Genomic DNA, 20,373 nt, shown 5'->3' on the forward strand with positions numbered 1-20,373 from the left:
GCCCCTCTCCTCCCCTGGTGGGGGATTTGTGATTCAAACTGGGTTAAGGGACCTAAACCCCTCTATCTCATCGGCAAACATACAAATGCATAATCTGCTCTTTCTTTCCATCCATTCACATGCATGCTAATGATCTCTGCTGGCCTCTCTTTTCACACAGAGCTCACTGCTTCAGGGCTTTGAAACACACACGCCCTGGCAGTCAGATGTGGTCTTTCACATGCTGCATCGGGCTTGGTTTTGTTTGTGTTTTTGTTTTCTTTATGCTGGACAATGGAGATTTGTTACAGTGTTCCCTGTGATGTTTCATCTCATGGCAACGTGACAGCGCAGTCACGGCCTCTCAGTCAAACACACAACTGAGCTGTTAAATGTTAGATCCTTATCCATCACAGATAGCAGCTAACGATTTAGGAAATACAGTTATTTGTTTTTGTGCTTAGATGGAGAAGCTTGTCATCCATGTAGGCCTGCATAAAAACCAAGCAGCAACGCCTGGAGCTAAAAAATTAAGTCCCAGAGTTTTGCTGCACTTCCTCTAGAAGTGAGTCCCATTTACAAGTTAGCAGCATTAAAAAACATGTTTACAGCCCAGTCCAAAAAATGGAGGGTTAAAATTGTCAACATGCCGTGTTCCTTTTGAAGTGGGAAGTCGGAAATCTTGAGTTCCAAGTCAGATTTTCTTTTAGCTAGAAGGCTCTCTCAAGCTGGGAAGCCGCACGACTTTGCTGTTCAGTTCAATTCATTTCGTATAGCGCCAATTCACAACAGTCACTTTATATTGTAAGGTAAAGACCCAACAATTATACAGAGAAAACCCAGATACTACTCCTTATCAGAAAGCACTTGGCAACAGTGGGAAGGAAAAACTCCCTTTAAACAGGAAGAAACCAATCCAAGAGAGCTGCAATAATACTGGGCAGGGAGTGTTGTTAAGTGAACACAACAGTTATTGTGTTGCATTATGAGTGGATGAATCACTTTAGCCTGCTAGCTTGTGGACTCTAAAACCAAGTGGGTTATATTACAGTGGCATTGTATTGTCAATGTCTTATATAAAGTATATCAAAAAGTCATAAAACATCTACTGATTATATTTTTATTCATGTAATGTAACAGGAACCTTTACTTTTACAGTTAAACGCAGTTAAAGTTGTGTTATTTTTAGGTTTTAGAACCTATATGTCACCTGTAATTTAACATTTATTTTGAAAGTCTTTAAAAAATGATAAAGCATGGTTCTGTCTTTTACTTTCCAATTTCTAGTATGCCTGGCAGCTTCAACATCCTTTGCCCAGTATGTCCACTATCCCTCCTCTGCACATGCACACATAATGGTAACCTTCCGGGCTTACGAAGAAATAAGTAACATAATAGGAGCCTTATTTGTTTATCTTGCCAGATGGAAAAGATACTTGACTTCAACATGTAGCTGCACTTAAAACAGCATGCACTCGTTTTTTACTGTGCATGCAGAATATTGTGTGGCAATTGAAGTATCTAGTTTTCCTGCCAAGCTAGGGTGAATAAAGCGTCACACGTAACAGACACAATCAACTTTCTGCTAGAGAGTGAATAAGCGTGAGTCTGAAAATGTTTAATACGGCGCAGCTTTAAACTGCAGCGATTTATCCCCAATCCCTCCTCATCCTTTACATTTCCTCCGCTCCTAAGTCTTCCCTCGCTCCCTTCCTCCTCCTGACCTCGTTCGCCAGCTCTGATTCCCTTCAAACTGTGGCGGCTGTGGCCCAGAGATCAGCAGCCCTGGCAGCAACAGTAGTGGAACGGGGGTGGTGATTGTGGAGGTGGCGAGAGAATGGGAGGGGGGGTTAGCAGCTAGCAGGCACTTTTCTAATGCACATGCATCCCGTCCTTCAAACCCAACAGGGTACTGACACCCGTTAATCAATGGCTGGGGCTTCAGAGGCCATTTAATGGCTCACACTGCAGAGATAGAGCCAGAGACTGGCAGAGGTGGGGAAGCCTTTCTGTGCACAAAATGCACTGTCATGCTAATCACCCGTCCCTGCAACACTGAGGGCTTTTATAGGGAAAGTGCTGGGAGGTAAAGGCGAAATTGGAAAGCATTATTTACTATCCCAGATGTGCATGTGTGTGTACGTGTGAGAGTTTCTGTGTAGCTCTTTTTTAATTAAATGTGAACAAATCATTTGAGGGGAAAATTGAATATTTCTGTAATGAGATATTCTGCAGCTCCCCATATATTTTTCATTAGGTGCGAGGCTGCAGCTCAGATTACAGTTGCATTTAGTGCCAGCTGCTTTGCAGAAATGTTCAGATATAATGGGCTACTTGAAGACCAGGGTGAGGGATTATCTTTAACAAGATTACAATAATCTGGTTACAAGAAATGTTAAATGTAATCCATTAATTTGGATTAAAAGAAGACGAATGTCACATAACTTTATAGCTTTATAATGAGTTTCAGATTTCAGTGTTAAATTGTGGGCAGATTGGGAAATTCTGTTCATTTTCTAAAGGTTCTTAATGATGAATTAGTGTCTATCAGTACGGAAAATTTCATGCCTAGTAATACTGTTGAAATACGGAATGTGTTGCCGAGGCATTTTTTCATTTTAATAATAAAATATAACTGCAGCTATCAAACAGACCTTTAAGGATTTTTCTTATTTTCTGTCATACACAGTCAAGTGAAAAAGAAAGTCCTTCACAAGACTCTATGAAGTGAAAAACTAACTACACCCGACTGCTTTCATAGGAATTAAGATGGTAAGTAGCAGCCAGGTGCTGCTACTGTGAACACCTCAATAAAAGCAAAAGTTGTGTGGTCTGGAGCATTCAGGTTTGTAAGGTCACAATCTTTGCCGGAGCAGACATCCCAGCAAATTCCCAGCAAAACCCAGAGTAACATCTCAGACTTTCCAGGCCTCAGTTAGCATGTTGAATGTTAAAGTTCATGACAGTACAATTAGAAAAACGCTGAATGTGTACAGCTTGTTTGAAAAGGCTGCCAGGAAAAAACATCTTGTCTCTAAAAGAACATGGCAGCACAGCTTAGGTTTGCAAAGTCACATCTGAAAACCCCCCCACAAGACTTCTGAAAGAATATCTTTCAGACAGAGAAGACCAAAGTGGAGATATGTATAGCACCATAGCACCATTTGTATGTATAGCACCATATTTAGAGAAAGCCAAACACATCATATCAGCACAATGGTCTCATGCCAACTATCATGCACGGTGGGGGAGGAGTGATGGAGTTTGTCTTGCAGCCACAGGACATGGGCACCTTGCAGCACTCCTCTGTGCTGATGTTTTGCAGACACGTGGCTGCTAACCACATGAGACTAACTTCTGTCACGCAGGCCTTGTGACCAGTCCATGACTATCTGGCAACCACATGTTGCTGGGAAAAAAATATGTATTCTCCAGCTGGGTGGTAAAATCTGTCTTGGGTTTAGTTGCTAGCATATTGCTGTGGTCATAGTTTGAATGGTAGTGAGTCTTATCTACAAACATCCAGCTGCTCTTCGAGGTGCAGTGAAACTGTGGAGAGCATTTGCCTTCAACACATTTTTAAAACACTTTAAAGACAAACCTCAATTTCTGGTCTGTGTTGGGGTTTTTCAAGCTTTGCTATTGCTCGGCTAGTAGTTAGCAAGCATTTGCAGACAATCATGACAAATTACAGGGATATTACAGGCAGCCATTGCAAACTGCTAGCAACCAAGTCAAAAAGCAGGAGGTTTTTAGTGCAGCACCTTTTTTTGCAACCAATTTCACTCACCGACAGTCAGAAACCTCAAGAAACCACCGCCAGGAAGTCGGGAAATACATATTTTTCCCTAGCAACCGGTCCTTGTATTACGTCTAGTATGGGTGATGACTCTTGAGCAACGAGCGCATGACGTAACGTGAGAAACTTCAATACCAAAGTATGTGAGGCCATCTGCTCGACAGATAAAGCTTGACTGCAAGTGGGTCATGCATCAGGACAATAGTCCCAAGCACAGCAGCAAATCTGCAACAGCCCAGTCAAACTCCAGACTTTAACCTGTCTCAAATGCTGCAGTGGAACTTTAAGAGAGCAGTGCATGAATAAATGCAAATTCCAAAGATGTGTGACACTAAGAAAGTAATACAAAAAAAAACTGCTGCTGTGAAAACTTCCCTTTTCACATGGCTGCTATAATCTTAGAATAGTTGATGTTCATGATAAAAATATCCAGAGCTTGACATAATGATCTTAGCATGTGTACAAGTAATCGCTGTGAATGAAAGCTCTAATTGTGCCATCTCAGACATTTTTTTCTACTTTTGGATCTGTATGATGTCAGTAAGAGCACATATCCCTTATATGGTCATATCAGAAGCCCCGCCCACCTTCATTTCTGTTTTGTTTACTAGGAGCAGTCAATCAGAGGCAAGTCTGAAAGTCACCAAGACTCAGTGTGAGATAAGAGATATGAGATTTTGCTCTGTAAATCATGTAAAGCTCTTCATAATAGGCCCCCTTGAATTTTTTATTGCAGATGGTGGTGCACATTAATAATATGGACATGGATTAGTCAAATCTACTACTGCATGATATATATATGTACATACAAACAGGATATAGCTAATCCGTTTAACTATATAATTTGAAAAAATCAAATCAAAGCCAGTTTTAGTATAAAGAATATATATATATATAAATTTTGGGGAGATGAAAAGTTCTTTTTTTCCTTGACTATCATATATAATTAATGCAGCACATCCCGTGCTTCGTGTCAGTCTTACGCCAACTATCTTATCCTCTTGCACCCATTCCTTCATTTCGCTCGCTTTACACCCTTGACACTCTGCTGTACAGTATCAATTAAAATAGAGCCCGTTTTACATCCAAATGGCTGCTGAAAAGACTTTGATTTCCGTTTGTGCTTGCGGTGCAGAGATGCAGAAATTCCTCCACGCAGAGAGTGTGAAGAAACAGCCAGCAACAACTCGTTAAAAAGCCCGAGATTTCGTCTTCTTTTTTTGTCCTTTGTGTGCGTGTGTGTGTCTCCTCACAGTTTTGGCTTAGTGCTGCATGCGCTTCACCATAAAGAGGGTAGTTTTCCATTGATGAGCCGGCGCAGGCGGCTTCACCACCACCAGCAGCAGCAGCAGCAGCAGCAGCAGCAGCAGCAAGCAACAGCAAATCACTGCTCTGTTAAAAGGCCCTGATGCGTAGCAAACACTCCTGCCAAGCCGCCTCGCTCCAAATCTGCCTGCTTGCAGACCCCCTGTAATTGGAGGCATTAAACTTGCTTTGGACAGGATGGCAAATGAGTGCTTTGAGCTTGGAAGAGAACTGACTGCTGCATTCAGAAGGGCTACAGCAGTAGATGCAGCTAAATCTGACTAATTGCTGCCAATCCAGCAGATCTGAGCGTGAGCGACGCGGGCGTGTTTGTAGTGAGCCTGTGTGTTTGTGTGTGTGTGTGTTATTTTCATGTCTTCTGTGGGTCCTGTCTTGGCTGGTGTTCTCGTGTGATTATATACATCCAGTATAACGGCTGGGCTGGTGTTAATCTTTCAGTAATCGTTGGGATCGCTGCGGCGACGCAGCGATTTGATGTTGAACCGCAGACGGTCGGGGTTAGTGATGAGCAGCGAGCAGCCTGCGAAATAAAAACCTGCCTGTCATCCTGCCACCGCTTCCTCGGCTCCCCCCCCCCTCCCCTCCACGGAGCACGCTCATTAAAATCTCTGTGAGGAAGCGTTTCAGCTGATGGTACAACAAATCCAGATATTTTCCTTTAGGTTTGCTGCCGTCCTGCGTCGTCTATCAGGGCCCCGCAGCAGCTCTGCTGTGATTGGAAGGGACGTGAAGGCTGGTTTATAGTGAGCAGCAGGCTGAAGCGGCCTGCAAAAACTGGAAACGCTTCAAAGGTTTTGATGATAAACAGGATGCAAATTCTCACTTTTGACACCGTGTCAGATCTCAGATGTAGCGGTGAAAACCAAGAGACCGTGATTAAAAGCAAGGCCCCCCCCAAATGCAGCTTCCCCCTGACAGACTTCCTCCTCTGCAGGCCCGTGTGCAGAACACTGCTCCCCAAGGTCGGGCATTTCTATTTCTTTGTTTTCCTTTTTTGATGTATCCATAAAAACCCCACCACAAAGCATCTATCTACCTTATCTACCTGAGAATCTGACACACTTGATAAATGCCACGGGGCTGTGTGTTGACTGCTGTGTGCACATCCTGTGGGAGCTGCAGAGATGATTAGAGAACATGTGGAGAACACGGCAGCAGTCTTCCCTTTGGTGGCTGATCATACAGCAGCAGCCTGAGCTGTGAGTCAGAGATGGTTAAGTATGAACCCCCCGACAGTCGAGCTTCCTCTCAGTCAATAAAAACAGTGGGTGACAGCTTCACTCAACCGCGGCAGTACGCAGGGACCTGGTTTGTGTCCTGGCAGACAGATTAAAGCCAAATAACGCTGACATTTGGTGTGAAGCCAGATTAACTTTGCCTCCTTGAAGCCTCTCCAGCAGCAACAGAGACTGCAAAATCCCCAGAATAGTCCTGTGGTCTCGCTAATTGGTGAGCTGTGCGGACGGGGCTTTGATTAATCTTAAATCTTAATGAGTTCATCCAAAGCCGCTGTGATATTCCGACCGAGGAGGTAAAACACGCTCGCTTCTCGCCTAGTTTCATCCCACGGCTGGATGAGAGGAGGCCGGGAACTTCGGCCTAGTGAACCCACGGAGAAATCAAAGAGAATACCAGAGATCCATTTAATAATTTATTTGCATATGATTATCGTAAAAATACTGAAAGAGAAATGCTTATTTTTGTTCTAGTTTTTCTGGCAAATTTTTTTCTTCTTTACAATCTAATACACCTTTACTTGCACAGGAAAAAAAAAAAAAGAGTCTGCCCTAACAGACACATTTTCTTTCAGCGTGACATATAGTTTCAGATATTTAATGACCATTTAACTGTAATTTTCCTCTATTTGTCTGCTCCTCAACATTAAACAAACAAGCATATAAACGAGGGTCATAGAGAGGCCAAAGTCAGGTCAGATAGTTGTAAATGCCGAGCAGGTTGGTCTAATACAAATATAGTGTTATATACAGGCAGTCGTTTTAATAGGAAACTGCGCTGAGAGCCGGCGTGCTGGAGAAAACACGTGAGGAGAGATGAACCAGCGAGCGGTCGATTTTACATCCGTGTTTGTAGGTCTGGTCGCTATTAAGGTCACCAAGCTATCATCTGGATAACGACCTTTTAGATTCACACTGACCTGCAACACCAGAGTTTAATGTACAACACAGCATTACCACAGGCGCTTTTAATTTGAGGAAAAAAAAATCCCCAAATCCAACAACAACCAAAAACAAAATGAAAAGACAGGCCCTTGAACATGTCTGCTCAGTGGGTTTAAAGGTAATGTACTCTGTGTGAGCAGAACTATTGATTCCTAATTCACCCATTCATGTCTGTCTGCTTTGTTTATGTCAGAAAACAAGTGATTAAAAAAAAAGAAGGTAAGTCCAGGTAGGAATCACCTCTTCGCCAGATAATAAGTTAGCATTCAAAACAATGCGTCCGTGAGTCAAACAAGATTAAGAAAAAACGTGGACATTAAAGCCCATCCAGCAAGATGCCGACAAAGCAACAGTTAAGGAGGACCGTTATTCATCCTTTTCTCGTGAAGACGTTTCCACTTTGGCATGCACATGACGTGTCCCGCACAGTGTCAGCTACGCCTCCCCTCGGACCGAGAGAGAGACGGTGTGAAGACTCGGATGCTTTGTACAGGTTTTGTAACGTCTCCCGTTACACACGGAAGACGGTTTTTAAGAGGAAGCGGATGAAAAGTGTGTAGTTCTTTTTTCTTGTTTTACAGGAAAAAATAAGAATAATAAAATTTGCAAAATGAATGAACATATTTGGTTGGGTTTTTTTTCTTTTAAAAAGAAAAGGAATCGCTGATTGGAGAGATGGTCCACAGCTGTCTTTGAGCTGGTTTTAAGCAAACGATTGCTTTATCTTGGCACTGTTGCATCATCTGCGTGAAATTGCCCGCCCTGTCCTCAGTCGGAGGGTGAAGAGAAGGAAAAGACTGATTCCCCAACCAGCAGAAAACACATGCAGACATGCAAACACAACCTGAGAGGGAGCAATAAGAAGTCTGGCTTTATGTCAACAGTCACAAATCCACAAGTGTCAAGTAATGAACACACACACTGGAATGGAGAGTTCTCTTTAAACAGACACTGAGTCTCCAGTGGGAAAGAAATCTCCAGATTGGTCCTCTTTCGCTGTGTCGCCGGAGCTTCCATCCTTTTCATTTACTTCTTCTTCTTTTTTTAAATTTATTTTACATCAGTTCTTCGTCTCAAGAGTTTTTAGGTAGTTTTTAGCTAGTCCTTCCAGCTCACACCCTGATCGGGAGAGTTTGGCTCATCTGTTGCCGAATGATTTCCTGACTGTTGTCCGGACTCTTCCTGTTGTGTCCCGGCAGCGTTCCTCCCAGCCGCAGCAGGTCCCTGCCAACACAAAGCCACACAGGTCAGCGCCAAGTTCACGGCCACTTTAAACAAAAGGTGCAACTCATTATCGCGCCACTAAGTGCTCTCGCTGAAGGTGGATAAAGGCCTAATCCATCTTGGTGTCAAGCGTAGCTAAATTCTGCAGAGTCTATACACTTAAATCTCCTGGTTATGGACAATGAAAAAATACAGCGCCAGGAGAATGAGCTCAAAATTGCTGATCCGGAGATTCATCTGCTATAAACAGCATCCAACTCAAATGCCAAGCCTGAATCTATTCATCGCGTTTCCAGTTTTAATAAAAGTTCAACACATTTCTCGGCTATCTTGGAAAAAGCCCCGCGAGCCTCCGAGTGTCCTTTGTTCCTCGGCCAGTGTCCTTGTTTTTAAGGCCCTCGTGGCACAAGATACTCCACAGATAGCGCCGCATCTCATATCCTCTCTCTCCCTCCGTTATCTGCCCCGACATCACTGAGCAGCCAATGGCAGGTGAGCAGCAGCGAGCGTTCCGACGGCTCGCGCGCGCACGCGCAAACACGGGAGACGCTCTCTAAATCATGCTCTGACAACATGATCCGTTCCCTCTCCTCCTCTTCCTCCTGCTCCTTCTCCATCTATATCTCTAGCTGCTGCATACAGATGAGGCCATAAATTAATCATTGGCATGTCATCGGAACACAACAACAGCACAACATGCATACACACACACACACACCCATTGCCTTCCTATTTGCTCATCACAGCATTGGGTGCACCCTCCCCTGATGCATTAAAAAGCTCATTAGCAACCTAATTAAACACATTCCTCTCTTTTAGCTTCTCCTCAATCTCCCTTATTACTCACACTTCATCACCTCCTGCTTTTCCACATCAGCAGCTCTGGCTGCTGTCTGTCCTATCACCTACATTCCAGCATCCAGCCAAGTATAGGGGGAATTAAACTGAGGTCAGCCATTACATTTCCACACACAATTAGCTTCGCCGAGCCCAAATCCTGGCATAAGAATCGCCCTTGGGGCTCAGTGTTAGAGTGAAATTGTGAGCCAAGAAGCTGGCATCAGACCCGGATCCTCTGCGTACAATTTCTGCCTCATGTGACTCTGAAACAGGGTGCCATCGCCGACGTCAGAGGCAGGGGCTCGAGGACGTGTGCTCGTTTCGTTACGCATCGGTTAAGATGTAGGGATCTGGTACGTCTTAAAAGAAGTACTAATCATTAAAATTCAACAGTGAGAACAAGCTCGAAATCGAAGACGGGCGCCTACGAGTAAGCAAAATCTTTACACGTCCACGGGAAATGTCAGAGTCCGCTGTTTGCTCGCAAAGGCCTTCAGCTCAAAGAGGCATCCTCCAAGTCCCCCAAAAGCATAAAACAAAACCGAAGCCAACAAGCATGAACCCTGTTGTGCCTTTCCTTAGGCCAGCCATAATTTTCTTTACTGTGACATCTCATTCCCACAACCCAGAGGCGCGGCGCTGCACCAGTCTTCATCCTGCACTTCACAGCCGTCATATGCAATACAGAGGACAATTTCGCACAAGGTGAAAGAGAAGGAATTGCATCACTGCTTCCTTGTGTTTGCACTATTTCTGCTCTTATTGCAGAAAGACCTCAAAAGCATTTTATGCCTCGGTTATACATCAGGTGCCAAGTCTGCCACAACACAGCTGGTATTATTTCTAATTAGAGTCCATGCTTCTGCATTTACTGTAAACTCTGGCTGCTGCTGCTGTGACCCAGGAATCCTCAAAACGGACACGAGCTGGATTCTAAATTTGCAGCCCCAAACACTCGTTTAGAACTTCCTGTGCATGGAAATCCACTGATATTTTATTTATTTTTTCTGTAGCAGCTACCAAGAAAAGTAAATTCAGCGAGTTTCTCTGAAGAGTTGCTAAATCTCGCGGCAAACTTGCCAAGGTGGTGACAGTGAAGCGCTTTGCTCTTTCCACAAAGGACTGAGACGCAACACTTTTCTAAAAGCAACACTCTCCATCCACTTTGCAACTTCTCTTCATCTACTTTAACATTAACTTCAACTTCAACATTGATCTTTAGCTAGAAAAAGAGAAAACTCTGTCTCAAAGTGCTTGCTGGGTGGTGGGAAAGTGTCTGAAACCTCCAGCCTTCCAACAAGGTAATCAAAGTCTGTGATTCTAACAGATCTATACCATCTCTGGATGGAAGAGAAAATTTAACCGAACTTACTTGTCTTCCTATAACCGACAGAAAAACCATACTGAAATCAGCCCGACTCTGACATGTCACATGGACATCTACTTTAAATTTATCCTGCATATACAGTTAGATTTGAAGAGCAAACTTTCAGATTTAATTCAAGAGGTTTTTACTAAATATTTGAATGAACTGTTCAGGAATTGCAGCCATTTTTATACATAGCCCCACATTTTTAATTGGACGTTTGACTGGCAATCAGTTTTAATAGGCGGGTGAGACCGGTTCCCTCCTTGTTATTTCACGGTAAATGAAGAAAACATAATAAACAAAGTTCATTAAGAGGGAAGAGAGGGAAGCCATCAGTTCACTGAAAAACAATCTGGTACTTTCTTAAAAAGAAAAGAAGAGACTGGTCAGCTCAGCAAGACCAAAAGTGAACTAAAGTGGATGATCGCAGAGTTATTTACATGGTTAACAGAAACATCTTCAAAACATCTAAACAAATCAAAAAGAAAAAAGGAAAAAAAAACAACAACCTTGAACTAGTTTTTTCAATCACTATAGAGGATTCACAAAGTGCAAACCACTGGTTACACACAAGAAACAAGAAGGCCAGATTAAACTTTGTAAGGGAAAAATCTAAAACAACCTGCACAGTTCTGAAAAAAAAATCTTTGGACAAATCAAACCAAGATGAATTGACTGTTTGCCTTAATATGCAACTTAATATGCACTGCAACAAATCAAGGACCTAACTGTAGACTCACCCTGAGTAGGTGCTGGTCACCACCTTGAGGCTTGCGGCGTTGCGAAGCAGCTTGTCCAAAGTGCTGACGATTCGGGAGAATTTGGGCCTCAGGTTTCTCTCCTTCATCCAGCACTCCAACATCAGCTGGTGCAGCACCATGGGACAGTCCATGGGTGGGGGCAGCCGGTAGTCCTGCTCTACTGCTGTCATCACCTGAAGGCAAAGGAAGTCAATCTTAACAACTGGCTTGTCCACACAGGGAGTGTTTCACTTGTTGTGCATCACTTTGGTAAATGGCCTGTATTTATATAGCGCTTTACTAGTCCCTAAGGACCCCAAAGCGCTTTACATATCCAGTCATCCACCCATTCACACACACATTCACACACTGGTGATGGTAAGCTACATTGTAGCCACAGCTGCCCTGGGGCGCACTGACAGAGGCGAGGCTGCCGGACACTGGCGCCACCGGGCCCTCTGACCACCACCAGTAGGCAACGGGTGAAGTGTCTTGCCCAAGGACACAACGACCGAGACTGTCCAAGCCGGGGCTCGAACCGGCAACCTTCTGATTACAAGGCGAACTCCCAACTCTTGAGCCACGATCAAGAGTTGGGAGTTTGAAGCTGACAGTTTACTCCTGACTGATGAATGGTAATCCTCTCATTTATTTACAATATCCAGTATGCTGCACTCTCATTGGTAGTCGCTTCAATCACTCAGCTCTAAGTTGAGAAAAGTTTATACTGGAATTGTCTGTCTAAGTCTGGCACTTAAATAATTTTAACCGTGCACGTAACTTAACGGTCACAAAAATTTGTATCTGTAAGGTAATTTTGTTTGAGTCTCCACTAAATACTGAATGAAGCTAAAAGCAATAATATAGTATATTTGATGTCAACACTGACAAGGGTTTTATTACAAGTGTAAGATGGTGTAAAAAACTAAGGTGTAAACATGTTTCATCCTCAGTGCTTGCCAAGCTGTCTCCAAGGTAGGAGAAATGTGACCATCAACCAGTTTTCAGCCAGTGGGAGGGTACACCGACATCGCTAAAGTTAGCTAGCTAGTTAGTGCCAACGCTAGCTAGCAAGCTAGCTAACATTGGTTTGTTTTTGTTTTTGTCAGGTATTAATGTTATACTTGTGGCATGATTTGATGTTTGTGGATGCTGAAGTGTCTTGATTAGGTCTTTGATGTAAAAAAGGGTCGGAGGCTTGACGAGTTGTAAAGTTCTGCAAAATGAAGCAGCTAATGTTGATAATGGTCATTAGCTACAATCGCCATTTTCAACAAGCGCATTACTAGCTGTCTTTGGATTTGAAACAACACTACCCTGTTCATGTACTATGCAAAAAGTATTTTGTACTATGCAGAAGTGTACTACAAGAGATAACTGAAAGAATACACCATAATAATGTTTAAAATGTTTAGGCTGTTAGCATTTTAAGAGGAGAATACCATTTGTTTTGCAAGTTTTTGATCATTTGCTAAAGAAATCTGAAACTTGTTTCAGCTATTACTCTTCATCCTTTGTATACTTGTAAGAAATTTTAATGGAAACCTATCTTAGAGTTTTCAGAAATTATTGCATTAAGGGATAAAGTTGAGGGGTCTCTGAAATCATTAAATTTCCTTTGAAGACAAAGAACACCAATACATTTGGACACATTTTATGGCAAGCTTTCTGATAATTGTAAACCTGTCTCACTCTGGTCCATAATCATTTCCGCCACAAACACATTCAAATGAAGATTACATTTGAAATTTGCTATGCTAAATAAATATCAACCCAGAAGACTGTGCATAAGGATTTAGGCAAATTTCATGTGGCGCCTCTACAGAGTGTTACCATTTGGCTCTGAATCATTCGTATTATGCTCATTCTGTTTGGCCTTTGTTGTTGTGGTGTGAGAATAATCGGCAGTTCCTGTATTATCTCCTGCATTAGACAGTTCCTCAGCTCGTGCTGTCACACATTCCAATCTTTCTTTCAGCGTCTTAACAAAACTATAAAAACAATATTCTCAAATTTGTCACTTCAGAACTGGCATGATTGATGGGAGAAACAATAAACTGGAGGAAGAACACGTTGGCTCACGGATGCGAGTTCGCCTAGCAACTGCATTTGCCTCCGTAAGCTGCGTATGGGTTTTAACTCCCCACAACAATAAAAAAATGCCATTTGGGAACAATAAAACATTTCTGCAGCGCTTCTCGTCTCCCGCCGCTTCTTCTTTGATTTTTATGTCGTGCTTCTAGTCTGCGAGTACTTCTGTTTATATCTCGTATTTGTTGACTCTGTTGCTTATTGAGCGATGACTGTGGCACAAAGGCTATTGGGAACAATAGTGGGCTTCTACTTTGATGCTTTCATTACTGCATGTGGGTTCTGTTGTGAAAGTTATACATACATTACTGCCATTTTTCATTTCTGATCCTTTTTTTTCTCCTTTGCTTTATTGGTATCAGCGTTATAAGTCGCTTTTTTGAAGCTCAGTACAGAGCAGATATTCCTCAGAGAGTGAAGTGGAGGTGTACACATTGCTTCAGTACTTTGTTCAGGGAGGAGGAACCAAGAGATTTATTTTTTCTTTCCTTCGAGCTCACTGCTGCAGTTACAATGTCTGTGCAGTGCAGATAGCCTACAGGTACCAACACACGTAAAGAAGAAGGAGAGAAAAAGCCAATCCTGAGTATGCCTTTGTAAGTGTGAGGAGGGAGGCTTTGCAGTATGGATTTGTAGGGGGGTGGGCAGGCCAGGGCCGTAAATAAGGTGGTAAAAACTAGAACATAGGCACGCAGCTGCAACCAGCATCTGCAGTGAGGAGATAAAGACAGCAGAACAGGCCCGAGTCCAACATGTCACGCTGGAAATCAAAGCCACAGCAGCCTGGAGAAACTCTCAGCCGGCCCTAAACTTAGACATGAAACTCCTTCCATGAGCTTTCAGGCTATAGATATACGTTTTCTCGTGAGACTCTTGTGCTGACTTACATCCTGGTTGCTCATGTCCCAGTATGGCCGCTCTCCATAGGAGACCACCTCCCACATGACGATGCCGTAGCTCCATACGTCACTGGCAGAGGTGAACTTCCTGAAGGCAATGGCCTCTGGTGCTGTCCACCGAATGGGAATCTTACCGCCCTGCACACACAGACAGAGGGGGATGGTATCAGCACTCTGAAAGATACTCCAATCCTATAAGCGCAGGCACAAGCAGCAGCACACAAATGCAAAAAAAAAAAACAGCAAATGCAAATTTCACAGATGGTGTCGCGCGCCAACGTAAATATTGGCACACGTGAACAGTCACACATGCATTTATGTGTACATGTGAAACAAGTGAGTGGGGATCGAATTAAGACGCCCAATTAAACAAGCACAGTGTACACAAACGCACAGCGGCACACACATTCACGCGTATTTGACCAACCAGAGAGCTTGTGTAAGTGGGGTCAGCGGAGGTGTCGTCCAGAAAGCGCGACAGGCCAAAGTCGGAGACCTTGCAGACCAAGTTGCTGTTGACCAGGATATTTCGGGCGGCGAGGTCTCGGTGAACATAGTTCATGTCTGACAGATACTTCATGCCTGCAGCGATGCCGCGCAGCATCCCGACCAGCTGTGTCATTGTGAAGCGCCCGTCGTTCAGCTGCAAGCAAGGAAAAAAAAACACACATGCACACAGTCAGAGATAGAGGGGGAGAAGCGGGGAGGGTGCAGCAGAGGAGGCAGTTAATGAACAGGGAGTGGAAAATGAGAAAGAGAAAAGATGTGTTGAAACAGATGATAGGGGCGAGTACGGGAGATAAGAGGAGAACTAGAGGCAGGAGATCAGTCACCGAGGCCACGTAAACATGACATCTGTCATAGTGCTTCATGGCTCCCGCTGACAGTCACTGACAGCTGACCTTTTCATGCATGCTGTCCAATTAGCTGATTAATTAGAGTCTTTACTGTCATACTAAAGCTGGTATGGCTCGCCATTGACTCAACAAAACAATATAATAATGGGAGCCAAAACACTGCACTCAAAACCAGACCACTGCAGGTATTTTCCCCTCATTCACTGACTGACAAACTAGTAGCAGTTAAAGGCTGAACATGGCTTTGCTTTTTCTTCTTCCTGTTGACATGAGAATAAAATCAGCCCGTCAACAAAATCACTATGTCATGTTGCTCAAAGATCATTTGTAAAAAGGGCAAAGTCCTCGAGAAGCAGAGATTTGCCCTCTCGTGCAACATTTGAGAAGCATGAAAGTAATCTTAGATGAGGGCTTTCAGGGTTTAATTTACAATTCTCCGCATTTGTGACGCGTGTCACATACTCGAGATCGCAATAAATCAGCGCTCCTGACTCGCGAAGGCGCGTGTACCCTGATGTGTGGGAGCTGAACTAAAACTAATCAATTAACCAGTTAAAAAATGATCTGAAATTTCTGCAAAATTGAACGAAGCTACGGTGGGAGGTTTTCTCTCATGACCTGAATATCTAATCCGAGCGAAGGGAGTCACAGGGGTGGGGAAAATAAGAATTTTTTTCTCGACATAATCAATTCCTTCTTTGGCTCCGCGATGAGAAAGCAAAGAACACAGGACGTGCCATCGCAAACCCATAAACATCCTGCCTTGTAGTCTGCACACTCCAATGAAGTCTGACAGGCAAACAAGCCGGGATGGATGGATGTGTAAACAGCCGTGATTCATAGCAGGCCTTCAAAGCCACGGTGGCATGAGTGCATGTGTGTTATTTCTGTGTTTCTATAAAGTTTTCTACATGTGCATATGTCCACATGTCCGGGGGGGAGTCTGAAGCTCCACTGCGGGTGACACGCTTGGACAGTTTGTGCATGTGTGCGTGCACATGTGTGTGTGTGCATTAACTCAATAGTTTCCTTGTTAGAGCAGGACTCTGAGTTCCTCTGAGTCACAGGCAGTGTGACACTGGCGAGAGAGCGGGGGTGAGGAGAGCACAGAGCAGGCACTTTTTCTGTTATCTGTAGGACAGCTGGCTGAGAGGAGTGGGTGAGAAGGAGGGAAAAAAAAAGCTCAGGCTGCACTATCAGATGTGGAGCTGCAAATAATGAGTGTTGGCGTTATCAGTTCATTATTTATAAATTGAAAATTAACTTGAAAATTGTGAAAGTGTCCAAAATGCTTAGAAAGGAGACGGCGAGTTGGCTTGATGATTGACAAACGAATAAAAATGACGAAATACAATAAAAACATATATCCTAAAACCCAAAGATTTTATACATAAAAACATCTGAAATCGTCCGCAGTAATGATACAGATGATTACTTGATAACTAAGATTAGAACCAACAAATGTTATTTTAACTGAGCAACTGAGAGAAAGAAAAGAAATCAGAGCCTTTGATTCTGAAAAACAGACTGTAAAGAACAGGTTTAGAAGATCTCCAAAAAGTTGATTCTGTTCATCTGGACGTAGCGTTTTGTGGGAGAAACGTTTCGTCACTCATCTGAGTGACTTCTTCAGTCTCAGCTGACTGCAGGTTTCCCCAATCTTATAAACAGCCCACTGAGGAACAATGGGCTGGGAGGTCAGTTCCTTAATTCCCCAACTCTCTGTGAATGGTACTCATGACCACTGATCAGTGGTTGTTGATCAATGGTCATGAGAATTTGCATAATTAAGATCAAGGAACTGACCTCCCAGCCCATTGTTCCTTCAGTGGACTGGTTTCAGTCATTATGCAAATGTACTGTTTATAAGATTGGGGAAACCTGCAGTCAGCTGAGACTGAAGAAGTCACTCAGATGAGTGATGAAACGTTTCTCCCACAAAACGCTACGTCCAGATGAACAGAATCAACTTTTTGGAGATTTACTTTCCTGGATGATTGAGCATGCATCAAGAGGTTTAGAAGATATTTGTCACTATTTTCAGGTTCATGTACTTAAAAAGTGCTGCTGCACAAAGTAAATCTAAAGTATTTTAATGATTTGCCTAAATTATTGACTCATTAATGTGCACATCGGTTTAATGTGGCAGCTGGACAGGAGTTTAATCACCGATACCCTGCTGAAATGCTTTATATATAATAACACAGCATCATATATTAGTAGATTTACAATCTAAAATCAGCATATTTATATCATATCAGTGTTATCAGTCCGATCTAGATGTTGGGTAATGCAAGCTTAACAGCACTCTGGTCTGATAGCATTCGTGGTGTCACAATCATATTGGAGTGTGGCTGTCACCGCCCAATGCCCCCTTCCCTGTATCGAAATGTAAACCAGCTAGCCCCCGCTCGCTAATTTCTGGCACTGCCGAGGTTAGCTGAGCTCAGTAACCCACTCTTAAAGAACCGTTAAAGTGTCACCAAACATGTTAAGTTCAGATGAATAAGTCGGTCTCTACCGACTGGTTGGAGAAAAGCGTGGAAATCAACTAGAGCCAGCCGTTCATCGCCAATACGACGGTAAACTTGCCCCTCATGTCAGCGGTTTCTGTAAAGCTACTTATTCAGACAACATTTATAAATGTTATTAATTAGTTACACAGCGACTAAACGTAAAAAAGGAACAAGATTTTGAGTGATTAAATCTCAGAAGCTACGACTGATGAATATTTATCATTTATTCCATCTCGACAAATAATTATCAAAACTGATTAATTCCCCGCTGATCGAGAAAAGGAAGTGAGGGCTCTCGTGTGGAGCTGCAGCTATTATTCTTATTGCTGATAAATCAGCTGGTTTTCAGGTAATTAATGAATCCTTGTAAACTCCGATAGATCTTTCACAGAGTCAGAGAGGACCACGTCAAACCGCTTCTTTTTAAAACAAATATATTAGCACTCTAAAGTCCAAAAGGCTTTGAATTGAGAACGATTTTTAAAAAGAGATCAAATTGTGCTTAACAATTAACATCCTGAAAACTGAAAAAAGTGAAATTTTTGATTATTTTATTTTGTTTGAAATGCACAATATTAACATGTACATAAGTATTAAAAGTACTGCATTGATAAGTATTGAGAAGTTTGAAATTCTTCTTAGATCTGGCCACTTGACCAGTCCGAGCGATTGGGGTAGAAGGACCTTTTCTGCAGCACTCCACCAATCAGGCCTGTTTGGTAGAGTGGCGAGACTGAAGGTTACCCGAAGGGCTTTAAGACCATGAGAATCAAAATACTCTGGTCTGATGAATCAAACATCGAACCCCTGGCTTGAATGCCAAGCATCACATCTGGAGGAAACTAAGCATCACCTGGCTAATACCATCCCTACAGTGAAGCATGGTGGCGTGCTGTAGGGAAGGTTTTCAGAAGCAGGAAGTGGCAAACTAGTTAGGATCAAGGGTAAGATGAATGCAGAGATATGCAGCCTAGATGATAACCTGCTCCAGAGCGCTCTGGATCTTAGCGTGGAGCAAAGGCTCATGTTCCAACACAACAACAACCCTGAGCACACAGCCAAGAGTGGCCTTGAGCAGCTTCAACAAAGTACTGAGCAATACTTTTTTAAACTGTGACGAATTCTCTTTAAGAGAGAACCGACATCACACCAGGCATCAAACCCACCGAAACCAGCTCGACAAGCTGGTCAGTGTCGCCTTTCTTCAATATCATTAACAATATCCCCCGAAAACTGCTATTAATACCAGCATCAGAGCATTTATTCATCGCAAGCATGAAGAATTGTCATTTAGTCAAAAAGCTGCAGTAGTCTTCTTCACAGTACAGCCACGCAAGAAAACACATTTTATTGGATGTAAATGACATGTAATAGTCCCCACGCAGCTGGAAATGTACCTTGTGACACCTCATTTCTCATCCCGCCTTTGTTCAGCGTTTTGTGTAGGTGGTCTGAACCAAAAACTCTGATCACTAATGTATTCTGCGGTGGTACAAAGACTCTCTAATACACTGAAGCAAACCTATCCAAAGGTCTGCGTGTGTGACAGTTTTCCACCAGGAGTTTGTGCACGGGAAGAGCCTGTCAGCATCACTCAGTCACGTCAAGCAGAGACACTATGCTTGTCTCCAGGCGTTATATTGCGCATTTAATCTCTATCACTCAGCAAGTAAAGAGCCTCGGGGTGTTTTACAGAGAGTAAAACATTCTGATAACCCAGAGGTATCGTGAATGACTGTGTGTGTGTGTGTGTGTGTGTGTTCCTCTCAGCTTTGATGCAAACAGAAAGCAATCTTTTTTCTGTCAGAGGTGTTGGGCGGCGCACGCCTCCCGCCAAGCTTACCCTGAGGAAGGAATCGAGCGCTCCGTTCTCCATGAATTCGGTGATGATGAGGACGGGGCAGCTTCGCGTCAGGACGCCCTCCAGACGGATCACGTTGGGGTGGTCGAACTGACCCATGATGGAGGCCTCGGCGAGGAAGTCCCGCCTCTGACGCTCGGTGTAGCCGGCTTTCAGCGTCTTGATCGCCACCACCATCTCCCTGCGCCCGGCCTGCTTGAGACGCCCGCGGCACACCTCGCCAAATTCACCTGGAGCGAGGAGAACGAGGTGGCGAGAGGAGGGGTGGGGGGTGATGGAGGTGGGCAGGGGTTGAGTGAGCAGAGGAATGAACGGGGAGGAGGGGTGGCGGGAAAGAGAGCGTCAGGGAGAGTGCGGGGAGAGGAAGCGTTACTGGTCGGACTCGGGAGTGAGTTGAGGGTCGACTTCGACTGTGGGAGAGAATTAGAAAAGAGAAGACGGGGGTCGCTAGTGGGGTCAGGGGTCGAAGATGTTGGGGAGAGAGGGAGTGACTGGTATAGATCGAGTGTGCAACCTGGGAGGGGTGCAGGGAGACAGAGGGTGGGCGAGGTACTTGAGGGTTTTGCATTTGGTGCCTGAGTACGAATGTTTACAAGGGAAGGAAAGACAGAGAAGACAGGAAGGTTGAACGAGCGGGAGCAGACTGTCATTTGAGGTGAAGTTAGGACACAACATGCTGCTGGAAAGACAAG

The 20,373-nt window shown here is 43.7% G+C and overlaps 1 protein-coding gene across 2 annotated transcripts in view; it reads right to left on the reverse strand.

Annotated features, from left to right (window-relative positions):
• Nucleotides 1-6,742: 6,742 nt before the first annotated feature.
• Nucleotides 6,743-20,373, reverse strand: part of ephb3a (eph receptor B3a) — a 37,225-nt gene continuing 23,594 nt past the window's right edge. Inside the window, exons 11-15 of one of the 2 annotated variants that reach the window (XM_004570482.3) lie at nucleotides 19,664-19,911; nucleotides 14,875-15,090; nucleotides 14,436-14,585; nucleotides 11,458-11,651; nucleotides 6,743-8,508 (exon numbers count right to left, since the gene is read on the reverse strand). In XM_004570482.3, coding sequence (XP_004570539.1) covers nucleotides 8,397-8,508; nucleotides 11,458-11,651; nucleotides 14,436-14,585; nucleotides 14,875-15,090; nucleotides 19,664-19,911 — 920 coding nt within the window. In that variant the 3' untranslated portion in view covers nucleotides 6,743-8,396. Of the gene's footprint in view, nucleotides 8,509-11,457; nucleotides 11,652-14,435; nucleotides 14,586-14,874; nucleotides 15,091-19,663; nucleotides 20,257-20,373 lie in introns of those variants that run through there. The other variant, XM_076876609.1, reaches the window with a different exon arrangement.

This window comes from Maylandia zebra, linkage group LG18 (genome assembly GCF_041146795.1).
Source record: "Maylandia zebra isolate NMK-2024a linkage group LG18, Mzebra_GT3a, whole genome shotgun sequence".
Taxonomy (NCBI): Eukaryota; Metazoa; Chordata; class Actinopteri; order Cichliformes; family Cichlidae; genus Maylandia; species Maylandia zebra.